This window comes from Myotis nattereri, assembly GCF_964212035.1.
Source record: "Myotis nattereri genome assembly, chromosome: 3".
NCBI lineage: Eukaryota > Metazoa > Chordata > Mammalia > Chiroptera > Vespertilionidae > Myotis > Myotis nattereri.
Window position 1 is genome coordinate 204,089,802 of NC_138077.1, and position 25,628 is coordinate 204,115,429.

The window sequence follows — 25,628 nt, forward strand, 5'->3', positions numbered from 1 at the left end:
TTTCTGCATTTCTTGGTATCTGCTGAGTAATGACATTTATGAAGTTAGGATTCCTTGTTAATATTTAATGTGATTTGCTCATTAAATGTTAAATCACATACCTAATTAAACTATTATTTAATATGTGCTTACTTGATTTTGCTCCCTTGAAAGAAGGATTAACCTTAGAGATATAAAGGATGTTTTGTTAAATGTCAGCTATAAATGGCTTTTGAATTTCTCAGATAAGAAAATAGTAGAAACAATAATCAAGTCATTTAATGATAGAGGACTTTGAAAATGTATTTCTTTAAACTCTGGGATATTTCCTTCATGGCTATTTTACAAAGCCCTATATATACATTTTTAAAAACAAAACAACTGGTAAGGGTCTGCTTTAAAATAAAATGAGTTATAAGAAATTGAACTGTCATAAGTAATTGTGTAGTAAGTGGAGTTGTAATTATTTTAAGAAAAATGAAACAGAACATAATTATATCAAGACGTGGATTTATTATTGTTGCGAAGTTGGTGACATATAAGCTTTGATAGACATGGAAATATTTAACTTCCGTTTCATACAATTTTCTCTTTATCTTTTCAAAGCACATTCTGGCTGTCACAGGAATCCTGTGGGCAAGAGATGGTAAAGGATTGGCATCATTGTCCACTGTGTCATTCTGTAGTTGCTTAATTGTCATCTAAAATGCAAATGTTCAATAGAAGGGTGTTTAATGTCTTTAGATGTTACAAATCCCAGAGAAGCTTGACTATGTTGTTAATTTTTACATTTATAAAAACTGCAGTCTTTTAAATTTTTTTATTAGTTCAATGAACATTTATGTAGTAACTTTGTAAAAAATAAGTTCAGAAAAATTAATTAGGAGCATGTGTGAAGTATTTATTTCAAGGCCAAGTCAGAATTTTTCTTGCTGAAGACAGAAAAGGGAAGAGGTATAATAGTGAAAAAATGACTAAGGATTATTGGTAATCAGCTAGGTTGGGTAGGAAGCTTTATGGAAGAGATCTTAATCTCATTAAAGTCTTTCTGAAAATTGGTCAAACATTTTATTAGGAGATATTTTTCAGGAGACGCTAATAAATAACATCACACAAAAATTTAACTCACACCAGGTTTGGGGGCAGATGTCTTCCTTTTTGGTAATTATGTGTTGGGTTAGGTTCTATGGGAGAAAAAAGTAGTAGGAGAGAGGGTTCACTTTGTTGTGCTAACACTTTGGCTGAAAAGACAAAATGTAAACAAAAACTAGTGAATAGTTAAAAGAATTAGAGGGAAGAAATTGTCTAAACATTTCAGTGGAGGTGAAGAAAGCTAAAACCAAGCAGTAACACTAAGCAAAAGCAAACTCCTCAAACTTTGACAAAGCCAAGACTATCAGCCCATTAAAGCCCATGTGCTTTTCTCTTAAGGTTTTTTTTTTTTTTTTTCAAACCTTAGCTTGTTCCTTCATCACACGTTTTTTTTAAGCATCTGCTGGCCAGGCATTGCATAGAGCACAAGGGATAGATACAATGCTCCCTGCCCTGAGGATGCTTACAGTCCAGTGGGAAAGCTGAAACTGGTGGATAGTTTAACTGCAGTGTGGTAAGTACTGATAGAGATAGGCAGAGAATGTCTTGGAATTCTTGCAAGTGTGAAACTCAGCAAGGGAGACAGGGTTTTGAGAAATTTATCTCGAGAGTTAAGATTTGGGTTGTGTTTCTAAGGATATGAAGCTATTCAGGTGAAAATAGGTATATATGTGTGTGTGGTTGGAGGGATATTGGAGACTAAAAAAAGAAAAGTATAAGGATATTTGTTACTCATTTCTGAACCCCACCTAAAATTATTAGAATGAATTACAAGAGGGTAAAATTGCAGCTTCAGGCTGGAATGATGGTAGTAGCTATAAGTCATAGCTAACCAACCAAATGACCACAAATGTAGATACAGAAAAGTGTACAGACTGTTTAAAGGCTCATTGACACTTTGTAATTCTTTTATTTATTTATTTTTTAATCCTCACCCGAGGATATTTTTCCATTGATTTTTAGGGAGAGTGGAAGAGAGAGGGAAAGACAGAGAGAAACATCGATGTGAGAGAAAGACATCAATTGGTTACCTCCAGCACGAGCCCCAACTAGGGCCGGGCCCAGCTAGGGAGGAGCCTGCCACCTACATATGTGCCCTTGACTGGAATGGAACCTGGGACCCTTTGGTCCGCAGGCCGACACTTTATCCAATGGACAAAACCGGCTGGGGCTGTAATCTTTTTAAAAAAACACATTTTTATTGATATTAGAGAGGAAGGGAGAGGAAAAGCGAGATAGAAACATCAATGATGGGAGAGAATCATTGATTGGCTCCTGCATACCCCGTACTGGGGATCAAGCCTGCAACCCAGGCATGTGTCCTGACCAGGAATCGAACTGTGACCTCCTGTTTCATAGGTCGACACTCAGCCACTGAGTCACGCTGGCCAGGCGACACTTCTTAAATCTTAAGTATACTTTTGTATAAAACTTGCTGTTCCTAATGATGAATTTGTGTGATTAAAAAAAAAACAAGTTGAGGGGAGAAACCAAGATGGCGGCATAGGTAAACACCTGAAATTGCTGCCTCGCACAACCACTTAAAAAATACAACTAAAAGACAAAACGGACATCATTCAGAACCACAGGAAGGCTGGCTGAGTGGAAATTCTACAACTAGAAGGAAAGAGAAAAGCACACTGAGACTCAGAGGAGGTGCGGAAGTAAAGTGCAGAGGTACGGAGGCGAATGCAGAAAGGGCTGTCAACTGAGGACGCGGTTGTGTTTTTCAATCAGGAGGGAGACACAAGTTCCCGACTGCTCTGAACTACAGTTCCGGGCGAGTCTCTGGGGACCCAGACACATATGGGGAGAAACTGGGCTGTATGGCATCGGGCGGAACAACAGGGAGGCTTTCTCTCAGAGGTGCTTGCAGCAACTACCAGGGGACACTGAGACCTGGGGCCTCTTAGGGCAGGGCTGAGGATCAGCCATAGCTGTTTGCTCCACCCTGTTGATTCCCTGAGACTCTGCCCCACCCAAGCTGTGCGCAGAGGCTTTTGCATATGAATGGCCTGGCCCTTTGCAATCTAAAATTACCTAACAAACTGCAGCTGAGTCAGAGAGACCCAGAACATCCAAAAGAAGGCCCAAGGCCCCACAGCAGCTTGCATTGCCTCACAGCTGGGCCTCATCTGGGCACCTCCAAACCCCAAACAAGCAAGAGGAATCTGCAGATCTCTCCGTAGCTCCTGCTGGGTAGCCTCAGGCAGAGGCTAAATTAGCACCTCCTTAGAGATCCAAGAGCCAGTGTACCCAGTGGTCAGAGTGGGACCATCCAGATTACAACTCCTCCGATCTATAAGGGACACAATCAGGGGGCAGACTCAGTGAGCACCAAAGCCCCACTGAAGCAAGCCTTTCCCCAACAGGGTGTCTCCAGCACAGAAGTTCTCCCACCATAGACAGAGCTGATTCTCACAGCCAGTTGTCCTGGAGGTCAATTCCTCCCAGTGATACCAACAACAATCAAGGCTTAACTACAACAAGACTGTGCACAAAGACCACAAAGTGGTGTACCAAGAGTGTCCACCTCAGGTAATTGGGGAGGCTGAGCCACTGGGCCCTATAGGACACCTAGCACACAAAGCCACTCTATCAATACAGGGAAGCAGCCAAAATGCGGAGACAAAGAAACAGTTCCCAAATGACAGAAATGGAGGAAAGCAAACTAGTGGATATAGGGTTCAAAACCATGGTTATAAGGTTTTTTAAGGATTTTTTAGAAACTGCCGATAAATTTAGTGAGACCCTCAAGAAATCTAGTGAGACCCTCGAGGATATGAAAAAGGACCAACTAGAAATTAAGCATTCACTGACTGAAATAAAGAATATTATACAGAGTTCCAACAGCAGACTAGAGGATGGCAAGAATCAAGTCAAAGATTTGAAGTACAAAGAAGCACAAACACCCAACCGGAAAAGCAAAAAGTATAAAGAATCCAAAAATATCAAGATAGTGTAAGGAGCCTCTGGGACAACTTCAAGTGTACCAACATCTGAATTATGGGGGTGCCAGAAGAAGAGAGATAGAGAGCAAGATATTGAAAACCTATTTGAAGAAATAATGACAGAAAACTTCCCCTACCTGGTGAAAGAAATACACTTACAAGTACAGGAAGCGCAGAGAACCCCAAACAAAAGGAATCCAAAGAGGACCACACCAAGACACATCATAATTAAAATGCCAAGAGCAAAAGACAAAGAAAGAATCTTAAAAGCAAGAGAAAAACAGTTAGTTACCTACAAGGCAGTACCCATACGACTGTCAGCTGAGTTCTCAACAGAAACTATGCAGGCCAGAAGGGAGTGGCAAGAAATATTCAAAGTGATGAATAGCAAGAACTACAACCAAGATTACTTTACCCAGCAAAGCTATCATTCAGAATTGAAGGTCAGATAAAGAGCTTCACAGATAAGAAAAAGCTAAAGGAGTTCATCACCACCAAACCAGTATTATATGAAATGCTGAAAGGTATTCTTTAAGAAGAGGAAGAAGAAGAAAAAGGTAAAGATAAAAGTTATGAACAACAGATACATATCTATCAACAAGTGAGTCTAAAAATCAAGTGAATAAAAATATCTGGTGAACAGAGTAAACTGGTGAATATAGTAGAATCAAGGGCATAGAAAGGGAGTGGACTGACTATTCTCGGGGGGGAAGGGTTATGGGGGGAGTGGGAAGAGACTGGACAAAAACCGTACACCTATGGATGAGGACAGTGTGGGGGGGTTAGGACAGAGGGTGGTGTGGGTACCGGGTGGAGGGGAACTATAGGTGGAAAAAGAGGAAAAACTAATAATCTGAACAATAAAGATTTATTTTTTAAAAATGCATGGTCTCTTAAGAAAAGAAAAAAAAAAGTTTATAGAGCCCTGGCCCGTGTGGCTTAGTTGGTTGGGCATCATCCGGTTCACCAGAAGAAAAAGTTTAGGTTACATTTGATGTATGGTGTTAAAGATTTCCATCTAAAATAGTTGCAGGAAAAAACATTAAGTTTTGTTTAATATTTAAAGAGATTCATTTTTAGCTCTCTGGAAAATCTGGCATTGTAGAATGGATGACTTATTCCCCAGGGATTCCAAGAAACTGAGGTTGTAGCATAACCTCGTATAAGACGATCATTAAGTGTGATGGGAATGCAGGGTAAAGAGGAAAACTGAATAGTGAAGATAGTGATTTTTACTTGTATAGGAAAGAAAACTTATTAGGGATGCCGATATTATAAATGACAGTGTTTCTTTGTACCATCATACTCAGCAATAATAAAGCATAGCCGTATACTTGATTATGTCCAGCAGTTTACCTTTTAATTTGTGTTGTAACTTGTACTAAAATCAAACATGCAAAGCAAGTGCTGTGAATGGTAGCAAAAACTTGTTACTGTTGTATTTAAGTCAGTAGTTGTTACTGTTGTATTTGTATTTAAGTCAGTAGTTGTTACTGTTGTATTTAAGTCAGTAGTTGTTAAATTTTAGTGGGGCTCACTCCTGAAGTTACTTAGTAGGTCTAGGGTGAGGCCTACGAATGTGCATTTTTAACAAGTTTCTAGGTTATGCTGATGCCACTGGTCCAAAGACCATACTTTGAGAACCACTGCTTTAGGATTAGTGCAATTCCTGCCTATCCTCCTCCTCCATTTGTACAATGAAAATCAAAATTTGTAATAATTTGATTCTAGAACTATTTGGCTTACCCCTAATAGGATCATTATGCCTAATACTAGGATCTTAAGCTAAACATTTAAGTTTTATAAATAATTAAATATTACAATAGCTATCATTTTAAAATTATTTTTATATACCAAGCTTTGTGATGCATTTGATCTCATTTAGTATGTTCAATGAACTGCAGAATTGTTTTTATTTTTTCCTTTCACAGAGGAAGAAACGGAATTTAAGTAATTTGCCTATATAATATCTGCATAGTGGAGCCAGAATTTAAACTCAGGTCTCTGAAAAACCCATGTTCTTTTATTAATGTCACTGGGCCTGCTTATAAGATAACTCGAATCAGGACACCTTCTGCTTTTGTTCCTTGTTTCAGACTTTTTGCCTGGAGAGTGATGACCATTGACTCATCCTTAGTATGGGAGCATATATCTCATGTCTCACATGACTTGGACCTGTGTCACAGCAACTTAATATTGTGACTTTGATAACATAAATTTATGCTTATTTATAGCTGAATACTGAATTCACAGTTCTGATACTTCAGAATATGAAACAATTTACTTAACCTTGATTAGTTAGATAAATGGTTCATTAGCAACTGAAGGAAGATCAGCAGAAAAAAAGCAAACTGTAAGTTTACAGAAATTAAGTTATAAATTGGAAAATGACTAATACCATTGTAGTTGTTCGATTTATACCAATAATCTCCCAACTATCGTACAATTTTTTCCATGGTGAAAAGCTAAGAGCTTTGATAGTGTGACTTTGGAACATATAAAAAGAATGTGAATATCTCCATTAGAAGCTATCACCTTCAGGTCAGCTGTCAATTGTTCATCTGAGAGCTGGGACAGCAAATGGCCTACAAAATATGTATTCCTTGAAAAATAAGGCATTAATTTCTTATGTTCATGTATATGTGTAAAGTTAGTTTTCTTAAAATGGTTGGACTTAGTAGAATAGATATTCTTTACCACTATGTTCCTTTCCCAAGACAGTTATTCCTAATTGATTAAGATTTTACTACTAAATTGGGAAGGGACCTTAGAATCTTAAGGCACTTCTTTGGGCAATGAAAGAAATAAAAATCTTTACCATCTTGGCCTGCTCCCTTAAATACTGTAAGGCAGCCCTGGCCATCTGAGCTGTTCCTGGTATTTTGAGTTGATATTCTAAATTCTAAACTACCAAATAACCATATTATAAGTGGTGAGATTTGGTAGAATTAATAATTTAATAAAATATTTATGCATAAATGTCTAAGAGGCCATTTGTCTCTAAGTCCTGTCATAAGTATTCCTTACATCCTGCCCCTGTCCATTAGGGCAGCAAGGACTTGAGCAGATGAGAATCACAGTGATGATTGCTCTGTGTGGCCTCAGGAACAGAGAGGGTAATGTGAACCTTGGTTTTTCAGCTACATCATTGGCTTTAAATAGGAATTTATAGGCCAGTGTGGAAACCTAACTACGAAGTTTCAAGTAGCAGATTTTGTTTACTATAAAATAAATGTGCCTGTTAGAAAAAAATGAAACTCAGAGAAAAGCATAGCAGAAAAAAAAAAAAAATGATCCATGATCTTGCTACCAAAGGGGCATGCCTCCATTTTGATATGTTTCTTGTAATTTTTTTGTTCACTTAAAAAAGATAAAATTAGTGTATTGCAATTTCATATCCCTCTTTCTTAAAATTATAAGCAATTTCTCATTAAAAAGTCTTTCTAACGATATATCTTAAGGTTGTAGTTAACTATTCCTGAAGGGGTATATGTAATTTTTGTTATAATAAATGTAATATTCAAACAACTGACTCATGGTTGTAATTTTTTCTGACTAAATAATACCAATTAACAAAAATATCAGGAAATAACATTGTGAAGTGAATGAAAAGCAGCCATTTATAATGTTTTCTAGGGAATTTCTTCCAGGTGCTTTATATTTTAATAGACATATATAAAATGCATACGTATAACTTTAAAAGTTATATACATATAATTGTTAAAAATAATTTTATTGATTGATTTTTTTTTAGAGAGAGAGAGGAAACATTAATTTGTTGTTCCACTTATTTATACATTTGTTGATTGATTCTTGTATGTGATCTCACCACAGGGATGGAACTCATAGCCTTGGCGTATTGGGACAACACTTGAACCAACTGAGCTACCCGGCCAGGGCATACATATAACTTTAAAAACAAACAAATATTTATTCATACTTATATGTATTGCCTGTAGTTGCATTTTTTCTTAGTATATTGAGCATATTTCATGTTAGTATACAATTATACATCATTTTAGTGAACCGTGACTTGTGTCATTAAATACAGAACTACATTATTATTGGATTTTTTTTGTTATATTGGGAAGAAAGAAGAAAGTGTTTTTAGGGGTGGAGATGTTTATAAAGAACAGTTTAACAGTTGGATTTATATAACTGGTCATCTCTTATGGGCCTTTGGGTCTGGTTTTATAAATAATACTGCGTTGAACACCCTTGCACATTGATCTTTATCTTGGTAATTTCTTTTTTTTAAATAATATATATTTTATTGATTTTTTACAGAGAGGAAGGGAGAGGGATAGAGAATTAGAAACATCGATGAGAGAGAAACAATGATCGGCTGCCTCCTGCACACCTGCCACTGGGAATGTGCCCGCAACTAAGGTACATGCCCTTGACCGGAATTGAACCTGGGACCCTTGAGTCCGCAGGCCGACGCTCTATCCATTGAGCCAAACCAGTCAGGGCTATCTTGGTAATTTCTTTTTTTTTAAATATATTTTATTGATTTTTTACAGAGAGGAAGGGAGAGGGATAGAGCGTTAGAAACATCGATGAGAGAGAAACATCTATCAGCTGCCCCCTGCATGCCCCCACTGGGGATGTGCCCACAACCAAGGTACATGCCCTTGGCTGGAATTGAACCCAGGACCCTTCAATCTGTAGGCTGACGCTCTACCCACTGAGCCAAACCGGTCAGGGCTCTTGGTAATTTCTTTATGATGATTCTTAAATAGCTGGTTAAAATTTATCCACCTATTTAATGAAAACAGAGCAATGGAATACTATCTATTGTTTTAAAAAGCAAATAATTTAGAAGGGTTTATAATGAAAAGAAACTATCCTTGTCTACACTTCACTCTTCATTCTTGTCCTTCAGAGGTAGCTCCTTTTAACTATATATGATTTCAGTTCCTGTGGCATTAGCTCTGTATTTCTAAATAATATGGTTTTCCTACCATTGTTAGATTTGTCATTATCCATTGAATCTTTGCTTTGATGGATGTTCTCTTACAATTCTTCTTTCTTTTCTCTATTTCCTCTCAATATAATGAGGTTACTGTTCTTGGTCCCCTAACAATTAACTAAGAAAACATTTGATGAAAGTAATATTTTAAAATGAAACAGTTTGATGTTTTTCCTAAAACCCATTTCCTTCTTAACTCTTGCTTTTTGACCTCTTACTCTTTTTTGTCTGATTATTTTTTTCCTGGTTTCACCTGTAAGAAAATTTATATTGTCAACTCTCATACTGAAGAATGATAATCTCCATGAGTCTTTCTTGTGAGATTCTAATTACCTCCCATGTGTTTTTAAGTCTTATCTTGTCTGTTCTAAGTATTGCTACCCCAGCTTTCTTTCTTTTTTTTTTCCTCAATTTGCATGAAATATCTTTTCCCTCCCCTTCATTTCTCAATCTGTGTATATCTTTTGATCTGAAGTGGGTCTTGTATCCATTCAGCCACCCTATATCTTTTGATTGGAGTATTTAGTCCATTTCCATTTAATGTAATTATTGATAATTATATATTGTCATTTTATTAATTGTTTTCTGGTTGTTTTTATAATTTTTCACGTTTCCTTCTCTTGCTCTCATAACCATGGTGACTTTTTAAAAATATATATTTTTATTGATTTTAGATAGAAAGGGAGAGGGAGAGAGAGATAGAAACATCAGTGATAAGAGAGAATCATTAATTGGCTCCTGCACACTCCCCTACTGGAGATTGAGCCCTCAACCTGGGCATGTGCTCTTGACTAGAACGAACGCAGGACCCTTCAGTCTGCAGGCTAAGCCAAACCAGCTAGGGCTGATGACTTGTTTTAGTGATTTGTTTGGGTTCCTTTCTCTTTATTTTTGTGTGTGTACCTATTATAGGTTTTTCGTTTATGGTTACCATGAGATTGCAGCAAATCAGTTACATCTTCAGGCTTTGCTTCTAATTTTAGTTTTCTTGCTATTTCAACCACATCTGCAGTTATTCCTCCACTGAAGTCTTGAACACTCAAAATCATCCCTGAAAGTTGGAATCAATATCTTTCAAACTTCTGTTAATGTTGATATTTTGACCTCTGCCCATGAATCACGAAGTTCTTAATGTCATCTAGAATGTTGAATTCTTTTCAGAAGGTTTTTTTTTTTCACTTTGTCCAGATCCATCAGAGGAATCGCTGTCTATGGCAGCTATAGCCTTGTGAAATGAATTTCTAAAATAATAACACTTGAAAGTCATATTTACTCTTTGATCAATGAACTGCAGAAGGCAGTTAGCAGGAAAAAAACATTAATCTTATATATCTTCACCAGCACTCTTTAGTGACCAGCTGCATAGTTAATGAGCAGTAATATTTTGAAAAAAAAATTTTTTTTTTTCCTGGGCAGTAGGTCTCAACAGTGGGATTAAAATAGTAAAGCATGTTATAAACTGATGTGCTATCATCCAGACTTTGTTGTTCCATTTATAGAAGACAGGCAGAATTTATTTAGCTTAATTCTTTTAAATGTATATTTTTATTGATTCATAATTATTTTAAATATATATTTTTTATTGATTTAAGGAGAAACATTTGACTCTTCCCTTTCACTTAAACTCTTAGAGGCCATTGTAGGGTTATTAATTGGCCTCGTTTCAATATTGTTGTGTCAGGATAGTGAGGCCTGAGGAGTAGTAGAGAAATAAACAGGCAATTGGTGGAGCAATCAAAACACAAATTTTTTGATTAAGTTCACCATTTTATACGGGCATGTTCATGATGCTGCAAAAACTATTGCAAAAATGATATGAAAGATCATTGTTCACAAATCACCATGACATAATGAGAAAGTTTGAAATAGTATTAAAATTACCAAAATGTGACAGACACAAGTTGAGCAAATGCTGTTGGAAAAATGGCGCTGATAAACTTGATGGACACAGGGTTGCCACAAACCTTTAACTTGTAAAACACAAACAAAATACCCACCACATTATTTGTGAGGGCAATAAAATGAAGTATGTTTGTACAGAAAATAGTGTTCTAAAGAGTATGGGCATACCTTTTGGAACCAGTGATCATTTCCTTTAAGAACCTTTTTCAGAACATACAGGAATTTATTTTATTATAGAGTCAGTGAATATGTCCTTTTTCAATAGCCAGTGATTCAGTGTTAAATTTTTATTTCATTTGCTAACTTGTTTTTGTGGGCATAGTAACAAAGCAGATATAAATGAACTTTGTTACCTCATGCATATCCCTCAGCTGGTAAAATCTTTTGATGTTTTAACCTAACTAATTGAAAACTCATTTCTTCTTAATTTAATATTTTATATTCTAAAAATAGTCATTGATCTTGCACATACTTGATATGAATTCATGTAATCTGTGGTTACAGATGTTCTAGATACCAAATTAATTTTAAAAGTAATGTGTATCCACACTAATAAAAGAGAAAGATGCAAATTGATCGCACCTTCACAGTGCCCACCAGTCAGTCAGGAGTGACTATGCAAATTAACCCAACAAATATGGTGGGTTAATTTGCATACGCAGGCACCAAGCAGCTGGGGGTAACAACACAGGCATTCTGCACCACCCCAGCCGCTCTGGCCTCTGGGCAGCGTGGGAAGGCAGAAAGGCAGCTCCGGGCTGGAGTGAAGGCAGAAAGATGGCTCCAGCTGGAGCAAAGGCAGTGCCAGCAGCCAGGGGATTGAAGGCCCATTCTTTTTTTTTTTTTTTTAATATATTTTATTGATTTTTTACATAGAGGAAGGGAGAGAGATAGAGAGTCAGAAACATCGATGAGAGAGAAACATCGACCAGCCGCCTCCTGCACATCCCCCACTGGGGATGTGCCCGCAACCCAGGTACATGCCCTTGACCGGAATCGAACCTGGGACCTTTCAGTCCGCAGGCCGACGCTCTATCCACTGAGCCAAACCGGTTTCGGCATGGAGGCCCATTCTTGCATGAATCTTTGTGCATCAGGCCTCTCCTGTTCTTACAATGGTTTTCATGAACCTACAGTTTAATTTGTGGATAGAAATACTAGTAGCTTCCAATTTTTTTTTATCAAGCACTATACTAGTTAATTTCCAAAATTAATTTCTCATCTTCATTATATCCCTCTAAGATTTTATAAGGCAGGAAAGTGAAAAATCCTGAGTTATTCCCCATAGTAACACTGCTGTTAAATGATAGAGCTGAAATTAGGTATGGCCATGTTTTCTCCTATTGTATTTTCAGTAACTCACCTTCCAATATATGGAAGAAGAATAGAAAAAATTAAAGTGAATAGTTAACTAAGATAGAAATATTATTTGCTATTGTGTCAGCAAAGCCAGTGATCTGGATGAAGTTCAGGTTAGGTGAGTAGGATAACATACTTCTAAGTCTGCCATGTCTTTTCTTGCAGCCAGAAGTGAATCTTTATAGGTTTCTTGTTGATGCCTTTAGGTAGAAACCATAAATCATTTCTGAAGCCCTTGATTAAAGTTATTTAATCAAATTGGTTCTTTTAAATTAATTCTCATATGAAAATCATCTTTCTCATTACTAGGCAGCTTGCTTCCTCAGCGTTGGCTTCTGTGTCTGTCTCTTTATTTGAGATAAAGTTAAACCATACATAATTCACTCATTTACAATGTACAATTCAATGGATTTTAGCATTATTCAGAGTTGTACAGCCATCACCACAGTCAATCTTAGGGCATTTTCATTACCCCGAAGAGAAACCCTGTGTTCCTTATTAGCCCATCACTTCCCAACTCCAAAGCCCTAGGCAACCACTAATCTATCTATCTTTTACAGATTTGCATATTAGTATGGATATTTCATTATAAGTGGAATTATACTATGTCTGGTACTTTGTGATTACTTATTTCTCTTAGCATAATACTTTATTGCTAAATAATATCTGTTGATAGATAATACTATATTTTATTTATCTGTTCATCAATTAATGGTAGATATTTGAGATGTTTCCACTTTTTGCCGTTATGAATATGCTATCAACATTCATATACAAAATATTTTGGTGGACATTCTAGCCTCTGTCTTACCCTCAGAAAATACAAATGAAGTAAGATTTCATCCCCATTTAAAAATTGTGGTGACTTCCTTTTGCTGAGAGCAGAGGAATTTGTATATTTTCACAATCTGGCTATTATTATAGTTGTACGAGTGTCATTTCTTTCCACTTAACTCTCTGCCCCCTAACTCTTTCTTGTTTGTAGAACATGTTTCACCTTCTTAGATCTGTACCCATTAATTTCTGTTCAAAATGCTGTCTCCAATTCTCTTGGTCTGATGCTACCAAACCTCAGACCTAATTACCCCTGGTTTTCAGCAATACTTTAAATTTCCTGGAGCATTTTTCACATGATTTTATATCTTTATTTACCTGTGACTTCTTTCTATTGGAGCCCTTTAAGGACAAGGGCTATTTTATCTTTATAGCTTAGTATAGGTAAGATTGAGCATTGAGGTTTGGTCAGTGTTGACAGTATGGCAGAGGAGGCGAAGTTAGGAATCATATCAAATTGGTTTATACTGTGATCACTGTGTGGTATCTCTTCTGTCCTAACATCAGTAGACTCATTATTTAAATGAAAATTTTTGTTGTATGTCAATTATCTATAATAATAAAAGTGTAATAAGGGAAGGAAGAGAGAGAGAAAAAATACATAGATCAGCCACCTCCTACACATCCCCAATTAGGGATTGAGCAGCAGCCTAGGCAAGGGCCCTGACCAGGACTTGAACCATCGACCTTTTGACGTTTTGGTGCACTGGATAGTACTCATTCAACTGAGCCACATAAGCCAGGACTTATTTGCTAGTTTTTGTTTCCTTTTAAATGTATTTTTGATTTTTAGAGAGGAAGGGAGGCGGGGGAGAGAAACAATAATGAGAGAGAATCATTGATAGGCTGCCCCACTGGGGATTGTGCCCTGACAGGGCAATCAAACTGGTGACCTCTTGGTTTATGGGTCAAGTCTAACCGCTGAGCTGCATCAGCCTGGGTCATTTGCTATTTTTAATTTTTTAAATTTTTATTTACTTTTTTGGTAATCCTCACCAGAGGATATTTTTCCATTGATTCTTAGGGGGAGTGGAAGAGAGGGAAAGGCAGAGAGAAATGTTGATGTGAGAGAAACATATCAATTGATTGCCTCCTGCACGAGCCCCGACCAGTGCCCAGGCTGTGGAGGAGCTTTCAACCAAGGTACATGCCCTTGACCGGAATCAAACCTGGCACCCTTTGGTCTGCAGGCCGACGTGCTGTCCACTGATCTAAACTGGCTAGGGTATTTGCTAGTTTTTATAATTCACTTGAGACTACCTGGACCTTTGATAATCACCTACCTCTAAATTTATTCTCTCTAGCCCTGACTGCTCTCTTGTGATTAGAGTCATAGTATATGGCATACTCTTTGTTACGTTTTGTACCTAGACATATTTGGAGGGCAGTGTTTTTATTTTTATTTTATGTTGGTAGCATTGTTACGGATTGGTAGTAGGCACTCAAATGTTAATCATTGAAAAACAGCTAATCTTTCTTTTGTTTCCATTGCCAGTTACTAAATATGAAAAGAAATAGTCCTCAAAATTGAACCCTGTGATAATGAAGTCTAGGATAGCACTGTTCATGATAACATCTGTTATTTGAGTATTTAAGTATTACTTGAATAATAGGAAATTGCCTTTTTAAAAATGTTGAAAACACTTGAACATATAGGATTTCATATGGCTCAACCTAATAAATGCAGTTAAGAGTAGAGCAAAGAGGAAGTTCATTCACTTTCTCTTTTTCTTGGTGATGGGTGGGGATTGGCAGGGATAATTCCAGAGAGAACTTGAAAAATGTCATGATACTAAGTAAAACTTTTTGGTATCCACTGTCATGCTCCTTTTTTGTTGACAGGCCAGCTTGTTTCCTACTCTCTGTAATATCCGTAAATATTGGGAAAGAAGTGATCTGAAGGAAGAACTAGGATGATAGGAAAATCTCATCAAGGGGAAATCTTTCCTTACCCATTCAGCTGCTAGCAAATCATAGAATATTGAAATTAGCCACCTAAGGAAAGCTTTGGAATCTTTCCAAATTACCCCAGATTGAACTTGGTCATTTCCATGGGAGCTGCAGCTGTTGGAATGTTTTTAGATGACTTCACTAAATACACTTTATCTTGGGATACAAAAGTAAGGGATAGCTCTTAAGACACAGATCATGTACCCTTTTTACCTTTATATTAGTCATTTGTTGCTGAAAACATTAATATTACTTAAAGAAATCCTGGAGTTTTCCTTTGTAATATTTTTAGTAAAGATTCAATTACTATGTGTTTTTTTCACATATTTTCTACATATATGCAATAAATAAAATATAAAGCTCTATTTGTTTTTATATAATATTTAACAGTATATCTCTGTTTAGTCAATGCCAATTTGTCCAGATTCCAGTCATGACAGAATGATTATGTTCAGGAAACTTTAATGTTTTTTACATTTTATTATTATTATTTGGGAAGTGTAGTTTATGTACGATAATTCTTAATTGACCAGGGTATTTTATCGAATCAAGTAATTTAGTGCTAAATAAATAAACTTTATACCTATTGACTATCTTAGTTTGCATGATATTTATGGTTTTCCTTTATACTTTCAAAAGATCTGTCTATTTATATTGGTCAGCAATCACCAAAATTATTTATTTTATAGGAGATTATTTATGTAGAAATTTTGAATGAAAATTCACTAGCTAGCTGAAGTTTTCACTAAGTCAAAGTTTTAGAGGTTTTTCTTTTGCAGCAGTATTTTCATACTTTTTTACTCTTGAGAACAACAACAACAGTATAACTAATATCAATGTAACTAATATATTACCCTAGGTATTTAGTAGTTTGCTTGTTTTTGTCTTTAGTCTTTTTTAGGGAGTGAAAGAAGATTATAGCATACATGCATAAAAGAACATAAAACATAAAAGAGTTTTAACAAATTATTTTAAAGCAGTATCTCTATATCGCCTTCCAGGTTAAAACAAAACATTATGTAACCTTTCCTGTACACAACTGCCTCTCTTCCCAAAGTAGTATATCTATCTGCCTTTAAAAAAAAAAGTTCCCTGCTTTTATCTTGCCATCGATTTATGCATTTCTTCTTTTTCTTAAAATATTATTTTTAAATTACAGTTGACACACAATATAATATTATTTTCAGGTGTTCAACATAGTGATTAGATATTTATATACCTTACAAAGTGATTGCCCCGATAAGTCTTGTACCCATCTGACCCCAAGCATAGTTATTACAATATTATTGACTATATTCCCTATGCTTTACATCCAGGTAACTATTTTTATAACTGGCAAATTGTATTTCTTTTTCTTTCTTTTTTATTGGTCGTTTCTTTTTTAAAAAAAATTATTTATTGTCTAAAGTTTTACATATGTCTTCTTTTTCCCCAATTGACTCCTCCCCCCCAAAGCCATTCCCACCCCGGGCAAGCCCCCACCACCCCAGTGTCTGTGTCCATTGGTTATGCTAATATGCATGCATACAAGTCCTTTGGTTGCTCACTAACCCCCTCTCTCCCCTGCCATTTGTCTCTGGATCTATTCTTGTTCATCAGTTTATGTTGATCATTATATCCCACATAGGAGTGAGATCATGTGCTATTTATCATTCTCCAACTGGCTTATTTCTCTTATAATGCTGTCCAGTTCCATCCATGCTGTTGCAAATGCTAAAAGTTCCTTTTTTATAGCAGCATAGTATTCCATTGTGTAGATGTACCACAGTTTTTTAATCCGCTCACCTGCTGATTGGCACTTAGGTGGTTTCCAAATCTTAGCTACTGTAAATTGTGCAGCTATGACCATAGGAGTGCATGTATCCTTTCTGATTGATATTTTTGGATTCTTGGGCTATAGTCCTAGAAGTGGGATTACTAGGTCAAATGGGAGTTCCATTTTTAACTTTTTGAGGAAACTCCATACTGTCTTCCATAGTGGCTGTACCAGTCTGCATTCCCACCAGCAGTGCATGAAGGTTCCTTTTTCTCCACATCCTCGTCAGCACTTGTCCTTTGTTGATTTGTTGATGACAGCCATTCTGACAGGTGTGAGATGGTATCTCGTTGTTTTGATTTGCATCTCTTGGGTGATTAGTGACTTTGAGCATGTTTTCATATGTCTCTTAGCCTTCTGTATGTCCTCGTTCGAAAAGCAAATTGTACTTCTTAATCCCTTTTACCTTTTTCAACCAACACCGCTCTTGTGGTAGCCATCAGTTTGTTCTCTGTATCTATGAGTTTGTTTCTGTTTTGTTTTGTTCATTTATTTTGTTTTTTAGATTCTTTACGTAAGTAAAATCATGTCTTTCTCTACCTTTTTTCACTTAGTGTATTACCCTCTAGGTCAGAGGTTCTCAACCTGTGGATCGCTACCACTTTGAGGTTCGAACGACCCTTTCACGGGGGTCGCCTAAGACCATCGGAAAACACATATATAATTACATATTGTTTTTATGATTAATCACTATGCTTTAATTATGTTCAATTTGTAACAATGAAAATACATCCTGCATATTAGATATTTACATTATGATTCATAACAGTAGCAAAATTACAGATATGAAGTAGCAACAAATAATTTTATGGTTGGGGATCACCACAACATGAGGAACTGTATTAAAGGGTCGCGGCGTTAGGAAGGTTGAGAACCACTGCTCTAGGTCCATCCATGCTGTCACAATTAGCCAGATTTCATCCCTTTTCATGGCTGAGTAATATTCCATTACATATGTACCACATCTTCTTTATCTGTTTGCCTATTGATGAACACACACTTAGATTGTTTCCATTTCTTGGCTATTGTAAATAATGCTTTAATGAGCATAGGGGTGCATATATCTTTTCGAATTAGTGTTTTGGATATCTTTGGATAAATGCCAGACGTGGAATTGCTGGGCCATAAAGTAGTTCTGTTTTTAATTTTTTATGAACCTCCATACTATTTTCTGTAGTAGCTGCACCAATACTTGTTATATGATTTATTGATGATAGCCATTCTGACACATATGAGGTGATATCTTATTGTGGTTTTAATTTGTATTTCCCTAATTATTAGTGATGTTGAGAATCTTTTCATATGTCTATTGGCCATCTGTATATCCTCTTTAGAATAATGTCAGTTTAGGTCCTCTGCCAATTTTAAATCAAATTGCTCTGATTTTTTAATTGGTGTTTATGTTGAATGAGTTTTTTTTTAATATATTTTGGATATTAACCCCTTACTGGACATGTCATTGATGCATTTATGTATTTTTTTTCCTAATATAGTCAAGTTTTGCCTGTTTTTGATCTTTTTGTTTGAATTATACTATTCTTCTATGTTTTCTTTCTTTTTTTAAAAAAATATATTTTATTGATATTTTACAGAGAGGAAGGGAGAGGGATAGAGAGTTAGAAGCATCGATGAGAGAGAAACATCGATCAGCTGCCTCCTGCACACCTCCTACTGGGGATGTGCCTGCAACCAAGGTACATGCCCTTGACCAAAATCGAACCTGGGACCTTTCAGTCCGAAGGCCGACGCTCTATCCACTGAGCCAAACCAGTTAGGGCCATGTTTTCTTTCAGTCAGTATTGTTTATGATAGTCATCCAGGTTGTGTTGTGTTTTTCTCGTTTTTCATTTGATTTCTTGTGTAGGGAAATGTTATCGATCTATTTTCCTGTTAATAAACAATTAGTCATTTCCCTTTTGTGGTTACTAAGAACAATACAACTACGAACATTTTTGTGTTTTTCTCAGATTTATACCTAGATGTGGAAGGGCTGGGTCATAGGGTATGCCTATTTTAAGGTTATTAGCTTAGCCAAATTCTTTTCCAAAGTGGTTTTACCAGTTTACATTTGCCACAGGAAATGAATGAGAATTCTGGAAGTTCCACATTATTGCCAGTGCAGAAATATAATAATCTATAAAAAAGTTTTATGAGCATGTTTTCTTTTGCACTTAAATACAACATGTGCATGCATGCATGCACACACACACACACACACACACAGAGTACTCCAAGGATAGTTGATTTATTTTGCTTAGGATTAATATTATATAAAAGATAAAAATCAATTTAGTTTTGGAGATGGTTAAGGGGTTGCCATCATAAGATATTTTATACCTGCCTGGTAGGCGTGGCTTGGTGGTTGAGTACCGACCTATGAAAGGTTGGATTCCCAGTCTGGTACATGCCGGGGTTGCAGGCTTGATCCCCAGTAGGGGGCGTGCAGGAGGCAGCCAATCCATGATTCTCTTTCATCTTGGATGTTTCTGTCTCTCTCCCTCTTCCTACCTCTCTCTGAAATCAATAAAATAAATTTTAAAAAATATATTTTATACCTCTGCTCCCTGCCTCTGTAATTTAGATGGTAGTAGTATCTTTGAAATAATGATCAAACATGTTTTTTTCTTTATATGAAAACTTATCATTACTTTTGAAGGACATGGGTTACAGCAGTATGATCTGAAGTAAAATAACTTAGAGAGGGAAACTTTAGTCAGAGATTAGAAAATTTAGTGATTATTAATTTCAGTATATTCTGAAAGAAGAAATCAAAGTTTTGTGTGACTTTGATTTTTATCCCCTGTAACTTCATTAGCCCTTGTGCCATTTCCTTGGGATAGGATTGTGTTAACTGCTTACATCCTGTATAATTTCTAATTGAAGATGGTGTACCTTTTTCCCTGGCAATGATATTAATCTCTATATTACACTAAAAGAAAATATATTCTGTAATGCAGTGTGACACTTGTAATAGGAGTCTCTTTGAATTAATTAGAACATAATGAAGGTTAGAGATTTATTGTATATAGCAGTTTCTTTCTAGGAAGAATTTTTTTAAAGAATAGCATGATTCTAGTTCTCTTATTTTGATACAGATAATTTTCTCTCGCTTGCTTTTATTAGTAGGGATCCCCAAATTTAGTTGTGAGTGCCCTACCAGAATATATAATACTAAAGGATTCTTGCAGTTTGGCATAGTTGTTAGCAACAGCATTGGATGTACACCTTTGGGATATTTGCCTATGAATACTCTTTTTCACTGGTGCTTTAAGAAAAAGATTTAAAATTTTTTTAACTTGATTTGAGAGAGACAGAGAGAGAAACATTGATATGTGTGCCACTTATTTATGTATTCATTGTTTCTTGTATGTAGCCTGACCAGGGGTTGAACCCACAACCTTGGCATATTTGGACAATGCTCTAACCAACTGAACTACTTGGCTAGGATAATGTTAATGTAGCAGTAGCATAGTTCTTTTGGCTTTGGCAAGATGCCTTTCCTCTTTCTCTCAAACATCTGTTTTTATGAGGTGATACAATACTACTCTTAAAAAGTGCACTCAAGCAATATTCAGAGAAAAAGGAATGTCTGTCTGAAATAATTTCAATTGTTCTTTTGGTCTTTGTCATTATATAGAATCTCTTTACGTTTCTGAAGACTGTATTTTTTCTTTATTTAAATTCCTGATTATTTTACGTATTTATTTATATTGAAAGTCGTCCACATATATATGTTTTGCCTTTAGTCCAAATTATGTTATTTTATTTTCCTGTTATTTGTTATTTCTACCTTTCTTGATATCATGTGTGGTGCTGCTGGATATATAAGTTCCTAATTTTTTAGGCAATGTATATTTTTAGGGGTATGTATCCAAAAATGGAATCTGTTTTTTGGTTGCTATTATCTTCACCAGAGGATATTTTTCCATTGATTTTTAGAGCGAGTGGAAAGGAGAGAGGGAGGGAGGGAGGGAGAGAAACATCAATTAGTTGCCTCCCACGTCTGCTTGCAATCCAGGTTTGGTTCCTTGACTGGGAATCGAACCCATGACCTTTTGGTGAGTGGGCCAATGCTCTAACCATAGAGCCACACCGGCCAAGGTGGAATCATTGTTGAGTTAAGGTTTTAAGGCAGTTGTGATGTATGCTCTATAGTTCTGGGAGCATGGTAAACCCATTCACAGTATCTTATTTGTGACCTGTGTTTTTAGATCCCTGTCAATAAGGGGTGAGGTTTTTAAAATTTTACTTTTGTTATTGACATGCATGTAGCAATATATTTATTTTTCAAATATTCATTTATTCATTCATTCATTCACTCACTCATTCTAATCCTCACCTGAGGATATGTTTTATTGGTTTTAGACAGAGAAGAAGGGAGAGAGAGCTCATCGATGTGAGAAACATTGATTGGTTGCCTTCTGTACGCACCTAGACCGGAGATCAGAACCACAACCTGGGTATGTGCCCTAATCACAATTTGAACCTGCGACCGTTTTGTGCATCAGTCTACATTTTAACCAACTGAGCCACACTATATTTTAATATCTATTATTCTTAACAAATAGCTTTCTTTTCTTTTACATTTTTCAATACTATCATTTATTGTCCTAGGTAAGTTTAATCTTGTTTTATCAGGATGAGTTTGATTTTATATAGCTTTATACAACTTTATGGCCTTCACTTTATTTTACTTTGCAAATTTTTAAAAATATTAAAAATGTGTATCCATTTTGATGTTTACTTTAGTGGAATGTCAAAATAATTTATTCTTATTTCAAAACATATGGAATAAGAATATAAATTTATAAACCCTTGTTGGGAGAAGTTATTTCTGATTATTAGTTTTTGAAAATAGATGTTTAAATAGCTGCCCAATTTTTATCTTTTGAAAAATTTCTGATGAGGTTTAGAAATGCTATAACATTTTATGGTAAACCTCATGCCCTTATAAAAAAATTTTATTCAAAATTGGAAATGAAGTTTTTCAAGAAAATCGTAGTTATTTAAAAAGCAAGAAAGAAATTAAATTTAATTTGGTTACATTTTAGCATCATTCATGTTTCATTTATAGTGTAAATCTTTTTACTGTAGTTAGTTCTTTGTGAGTCCATTTTATTTTAGCATTGGGGTCAGGCAGCTGAGCCTTTAGGTGTTTATGTCTATTTTAGATAGACATAAGGGATTCTAAGGTTAGATTACCAGGGAGTAGATTTTATTCAGAGCTTTGGACTGATTGAATTCCAGGCAAATCTAATGCCATTTGGAGACCACTTTCTAAGAACTTAGAAGGAGAAAATGTCCCATTGAATGTTATCATTTCTTTGAATTGTAAAGTTAGGCAGCTGTATTTCAATATACAGTAGTTGGTTTTTATTAGAATTCTATGTATTTTAGGCATTAAAAATTTGATCCTAGGAAGAGATCTGTAGTTTCCACTAGATTACAAAAGGCCCACTGAAATTAAAGAACCCCACTATATGGAGAATGGATTATTTAATGTTAGATGACTGCAGAATTGCCCTCCACTCATGGAGTGCAGTGCTAGAGTGGTTTAGACTATGATAGAGAGGAGCTGGTTAGGATTGATTGACTCTAGAAAGAGGCCTGAGTGAAGTGGTCTCATATCAATCACAGGCTGATGGGCAGTTTATTGCCAGCAAAAAGTGGGGAAATGTAATTTTGTTTGCATAGAATGCTAGTTATTCTTCTGTTGTACAAGTTTATGGCTATTGAACTATCCTATATAATAAAGAGCTAATATGCTAATTAGACTGAACAGCAGAACAACTGTCCCAGATGAAGCTGGGGCTGTGAGGGCCGGCTGAGGCTGCGAGGGGCTGTGAGGGCTGGCCGAGGCACCCGGGGCTGTGAGGGCCAAGCCCCTTGCACAAATTTCATGCATCAGGCCTCTAGTATTAGAAAATAAAAATGAGGAAAAAAATAAAACACCTCTCTATCTCCTTACAACTCTTTTTAATATGACATTTATACTTGTAGTATGTGTATGTATATACAGGGTGTCCCAAAAAATGTATACACACTTAACACCTGAGGGCTGTTTCTTTCTTTTGAGATTTAATCCATTGGAATTAATAATTACTCAATGTATATATACTGTGGGACACCCTATATGTATGTGTATATATGTAAACATACATATATAGAAAGTTATACATACATAAGCACATACACATGTACATTTACTTTTTCAAATTTATTGATTTTAGAGGGAGAGGAAGATAGAGAGAGAGAGAAAAACATTGAAATTTTGCTCCACTTATGCATTCATTGGTTGATTATTGTAATTGCCCTGTCTGGGGACTGAACCTATAACCCTCGCACATTGGGATGACTCTCCAACCACCTCACCTACTTGGGTAGGGCTATATATGTTCTTTTTAAAAATAAAATTGAGATTATACTCTATAAGTAGCTTTTCCTTTTTTGGGTTCAGGATTATTGAAGTGTAATTTACATGAAGTGAAATTCACTTTTTTTAGTTTACCATTATGTGAGTTTTGACAAACACATAGAGACATGTAATTCCCACTATAATCAAGATATAGAAGTTGTATCACTCCCCCAAATTTCTTTGTCTTTTTGTACTTATCCTCATCCCCTTGCAATCCTTTATCTCTTTTGTAAATCCTTTTACAAAATGTAATCATTGTACATTATGCAGTTTCAAGTCTGGCTTCTATTTAATATATTTTTTCCTATTAGGGTTTTGGTTTTAGATGATGCGCAAGAACCTTCTATCAAATTGATGGAAATACTCATGTTTATAATTTTTCTAAGAATTTCAGTGCTTCAGTATTGAAAATTTAAGCCTTTTGTCAGTTTGGCACTTTAGTATAAATTGTGAGGCAGAAAATTCAATTTTTAAAAGTTTGCCAGTTTAGTTATGTTTATTAAGATTAAGATTGTTTATTAGGATTAATGTTTATTAAGATTATGTTTATTAAGATTTAGTTATGTTTATTAATACTCTTACTAATAAAATAAATATTGATTTCTTCACAGGTAGCAAGACAGCCAGGACCCCCGACCCCTTCCCCTTATGCAGCACATGAAATAAACAAGGGGCATCCAAATCTTGCGGCAACGCCCCCGGGACATGCATCGTCCCCTGGCCTCTCTCAAGTAAGAAAAACTATATTTTAAAAATAATAAATTGCCATGTAAAATCATTTCTGTTTTTCTAAAGCAAATTCTAAGCAATAATATACATTACTTAAAAGGTAATTTCTATCTTGTCTTTTGTGTTTAATAGTGGCTACTAACAATTTTATACATTGCATTTATGGAGGCATTCAAAGTGAACAGTGATTTTTAGATTTTATTGTTTTAGAAATTAGAATGTATTCTGAAATTTGTTAAAACCACAAAACACTGGTTTGCTTTTCAGTGTGTAATCTATAGTCTCCACTCTTCTCTCTTTCTTGGTGGAATGTTGGTGGTTATCTTCTAGTTTTGTAAAAAGTTGTGTATCTTTCCTTCTTGAGTAACTTTGGAGGGCTCTTTTGTTTGTTTTGGTTTTTTATTTTGTAAATAGATTATTGAAATTTTGTTAATCTTAAAATTTTGTTAAACTGTTAAAAAATAATGAACTCCTTAATGTATTTCCAGTTAAAAGGCACAGCAGACATTAAAACACTGTTTTAAAAAACTAACACTATGGGTTCCCTGTTTTTTAAGCTATTTCCCAAGATATTGTTTTGCTTGCACCAACCCACCATCACATGCTTATTTGGGCTTCCTTGTGGTTAAGAGCTGGCCAGAGTTATAAAGTCTCGTACTGGAAGGAATGTGTAGAAAGTCAAGCCAAAAACCTTGACCCATGTTATTTGACATTGTTATTTATGCTTAAGAACTCCTTTTAGTAATGAAAATTAATTTTATAACATTATCTTCAATTTTGGCTTCCATATTTTAGGCCTTGTAAAGCATGAATAATAAGAGATAAGCAATTACTTCTTAAAAATAATGCTGAAAATTAGTGATTATAAGTTACAGACTGGGACTGATTAATGCTAGTTTAGACTATAGAATGTTTGAAGAAGCAATATGCAGCTTGCCAAACCATTTTTGAAATAGCCCTATTAAGAAATATATAAAATAATTCCGACTTAGTACTATGCTTAAACTCAGTCTAAATCATGCCTATTTAATTTTGAATTTTAAAAGTAAAACATGTCAAAATGAACTCTTGTTTAAAATGAGGTTCTTATAAGTACCACGCACTAACCGATTGCGCCACTGGAGCTCCTAAAATGAGGTTCTTTTGTTGGTCTTCATGTCACTGAAGAGAACCACCTACACTGTTAATAAGGTATATTGGCCTAACTCTATTCAAGAGAGAAAAACTATGTACTGCTTTGAATAGGGAAAGCTAATATGCAAAGTGTCCTCTCAGGAGTTCGATCTCTCGCTATGATGTGTGCTGACCACCAGGGGGCAGTGCGGAATGAAGGAAGACCCCAGCCGGCAGCCAGAAGGCCCCAATCTGCCCTGATCACTGACCGGCCCTAGGGACCTTACCCGTGCACGAATTTTGTGCACCAGGCCTCTAGGTTATTATAAAGGATCTTTAAATATAACGGGGTATTGGTGTAATGAAGAGTCAGCCAATATAAAAAGAGAACTCTAAAGAAAACTGTCATAATTCATTTCTTGAACATCTCCTATCTTGAACAATTTGGTTCTCGACCAAGTTGTTCACAGAAAAAAATGTCTCTGTTGTTGAACCAAACTTCATAGTTTTCCAAAA

The 25,628-nt window shown here is 35.7% G+C and overlaps 1 protein-coding gene across 3 annotated transcripts in view; it reads left to right on the forward strand.

Annotated features, from left to right (window-relative positions):
* The window catches only part of EIF4G3 (eukaryotic translation initiation factor 4 gamma 3), a 284,695-nt gene that overhangs the window by 67,612 nt on the left and 191,455 nt on the right, over positions 1 to 25,628 (forward strand). For all 3 annotated transcript variants that reach the window (XM_081086926.1, XM_081086927.1, XM_081086925.1), the window contains exon 3: positions 23,882 to 24,001. In XM_081086926.1, the coding sequence (XP_080943052.1) occupies positions 23,882 to 24,001 (120 nt within the window). The remainder of the gene's footprint in view (positions 1 to 23,881; positions 24,002 to 25,628) is intronic.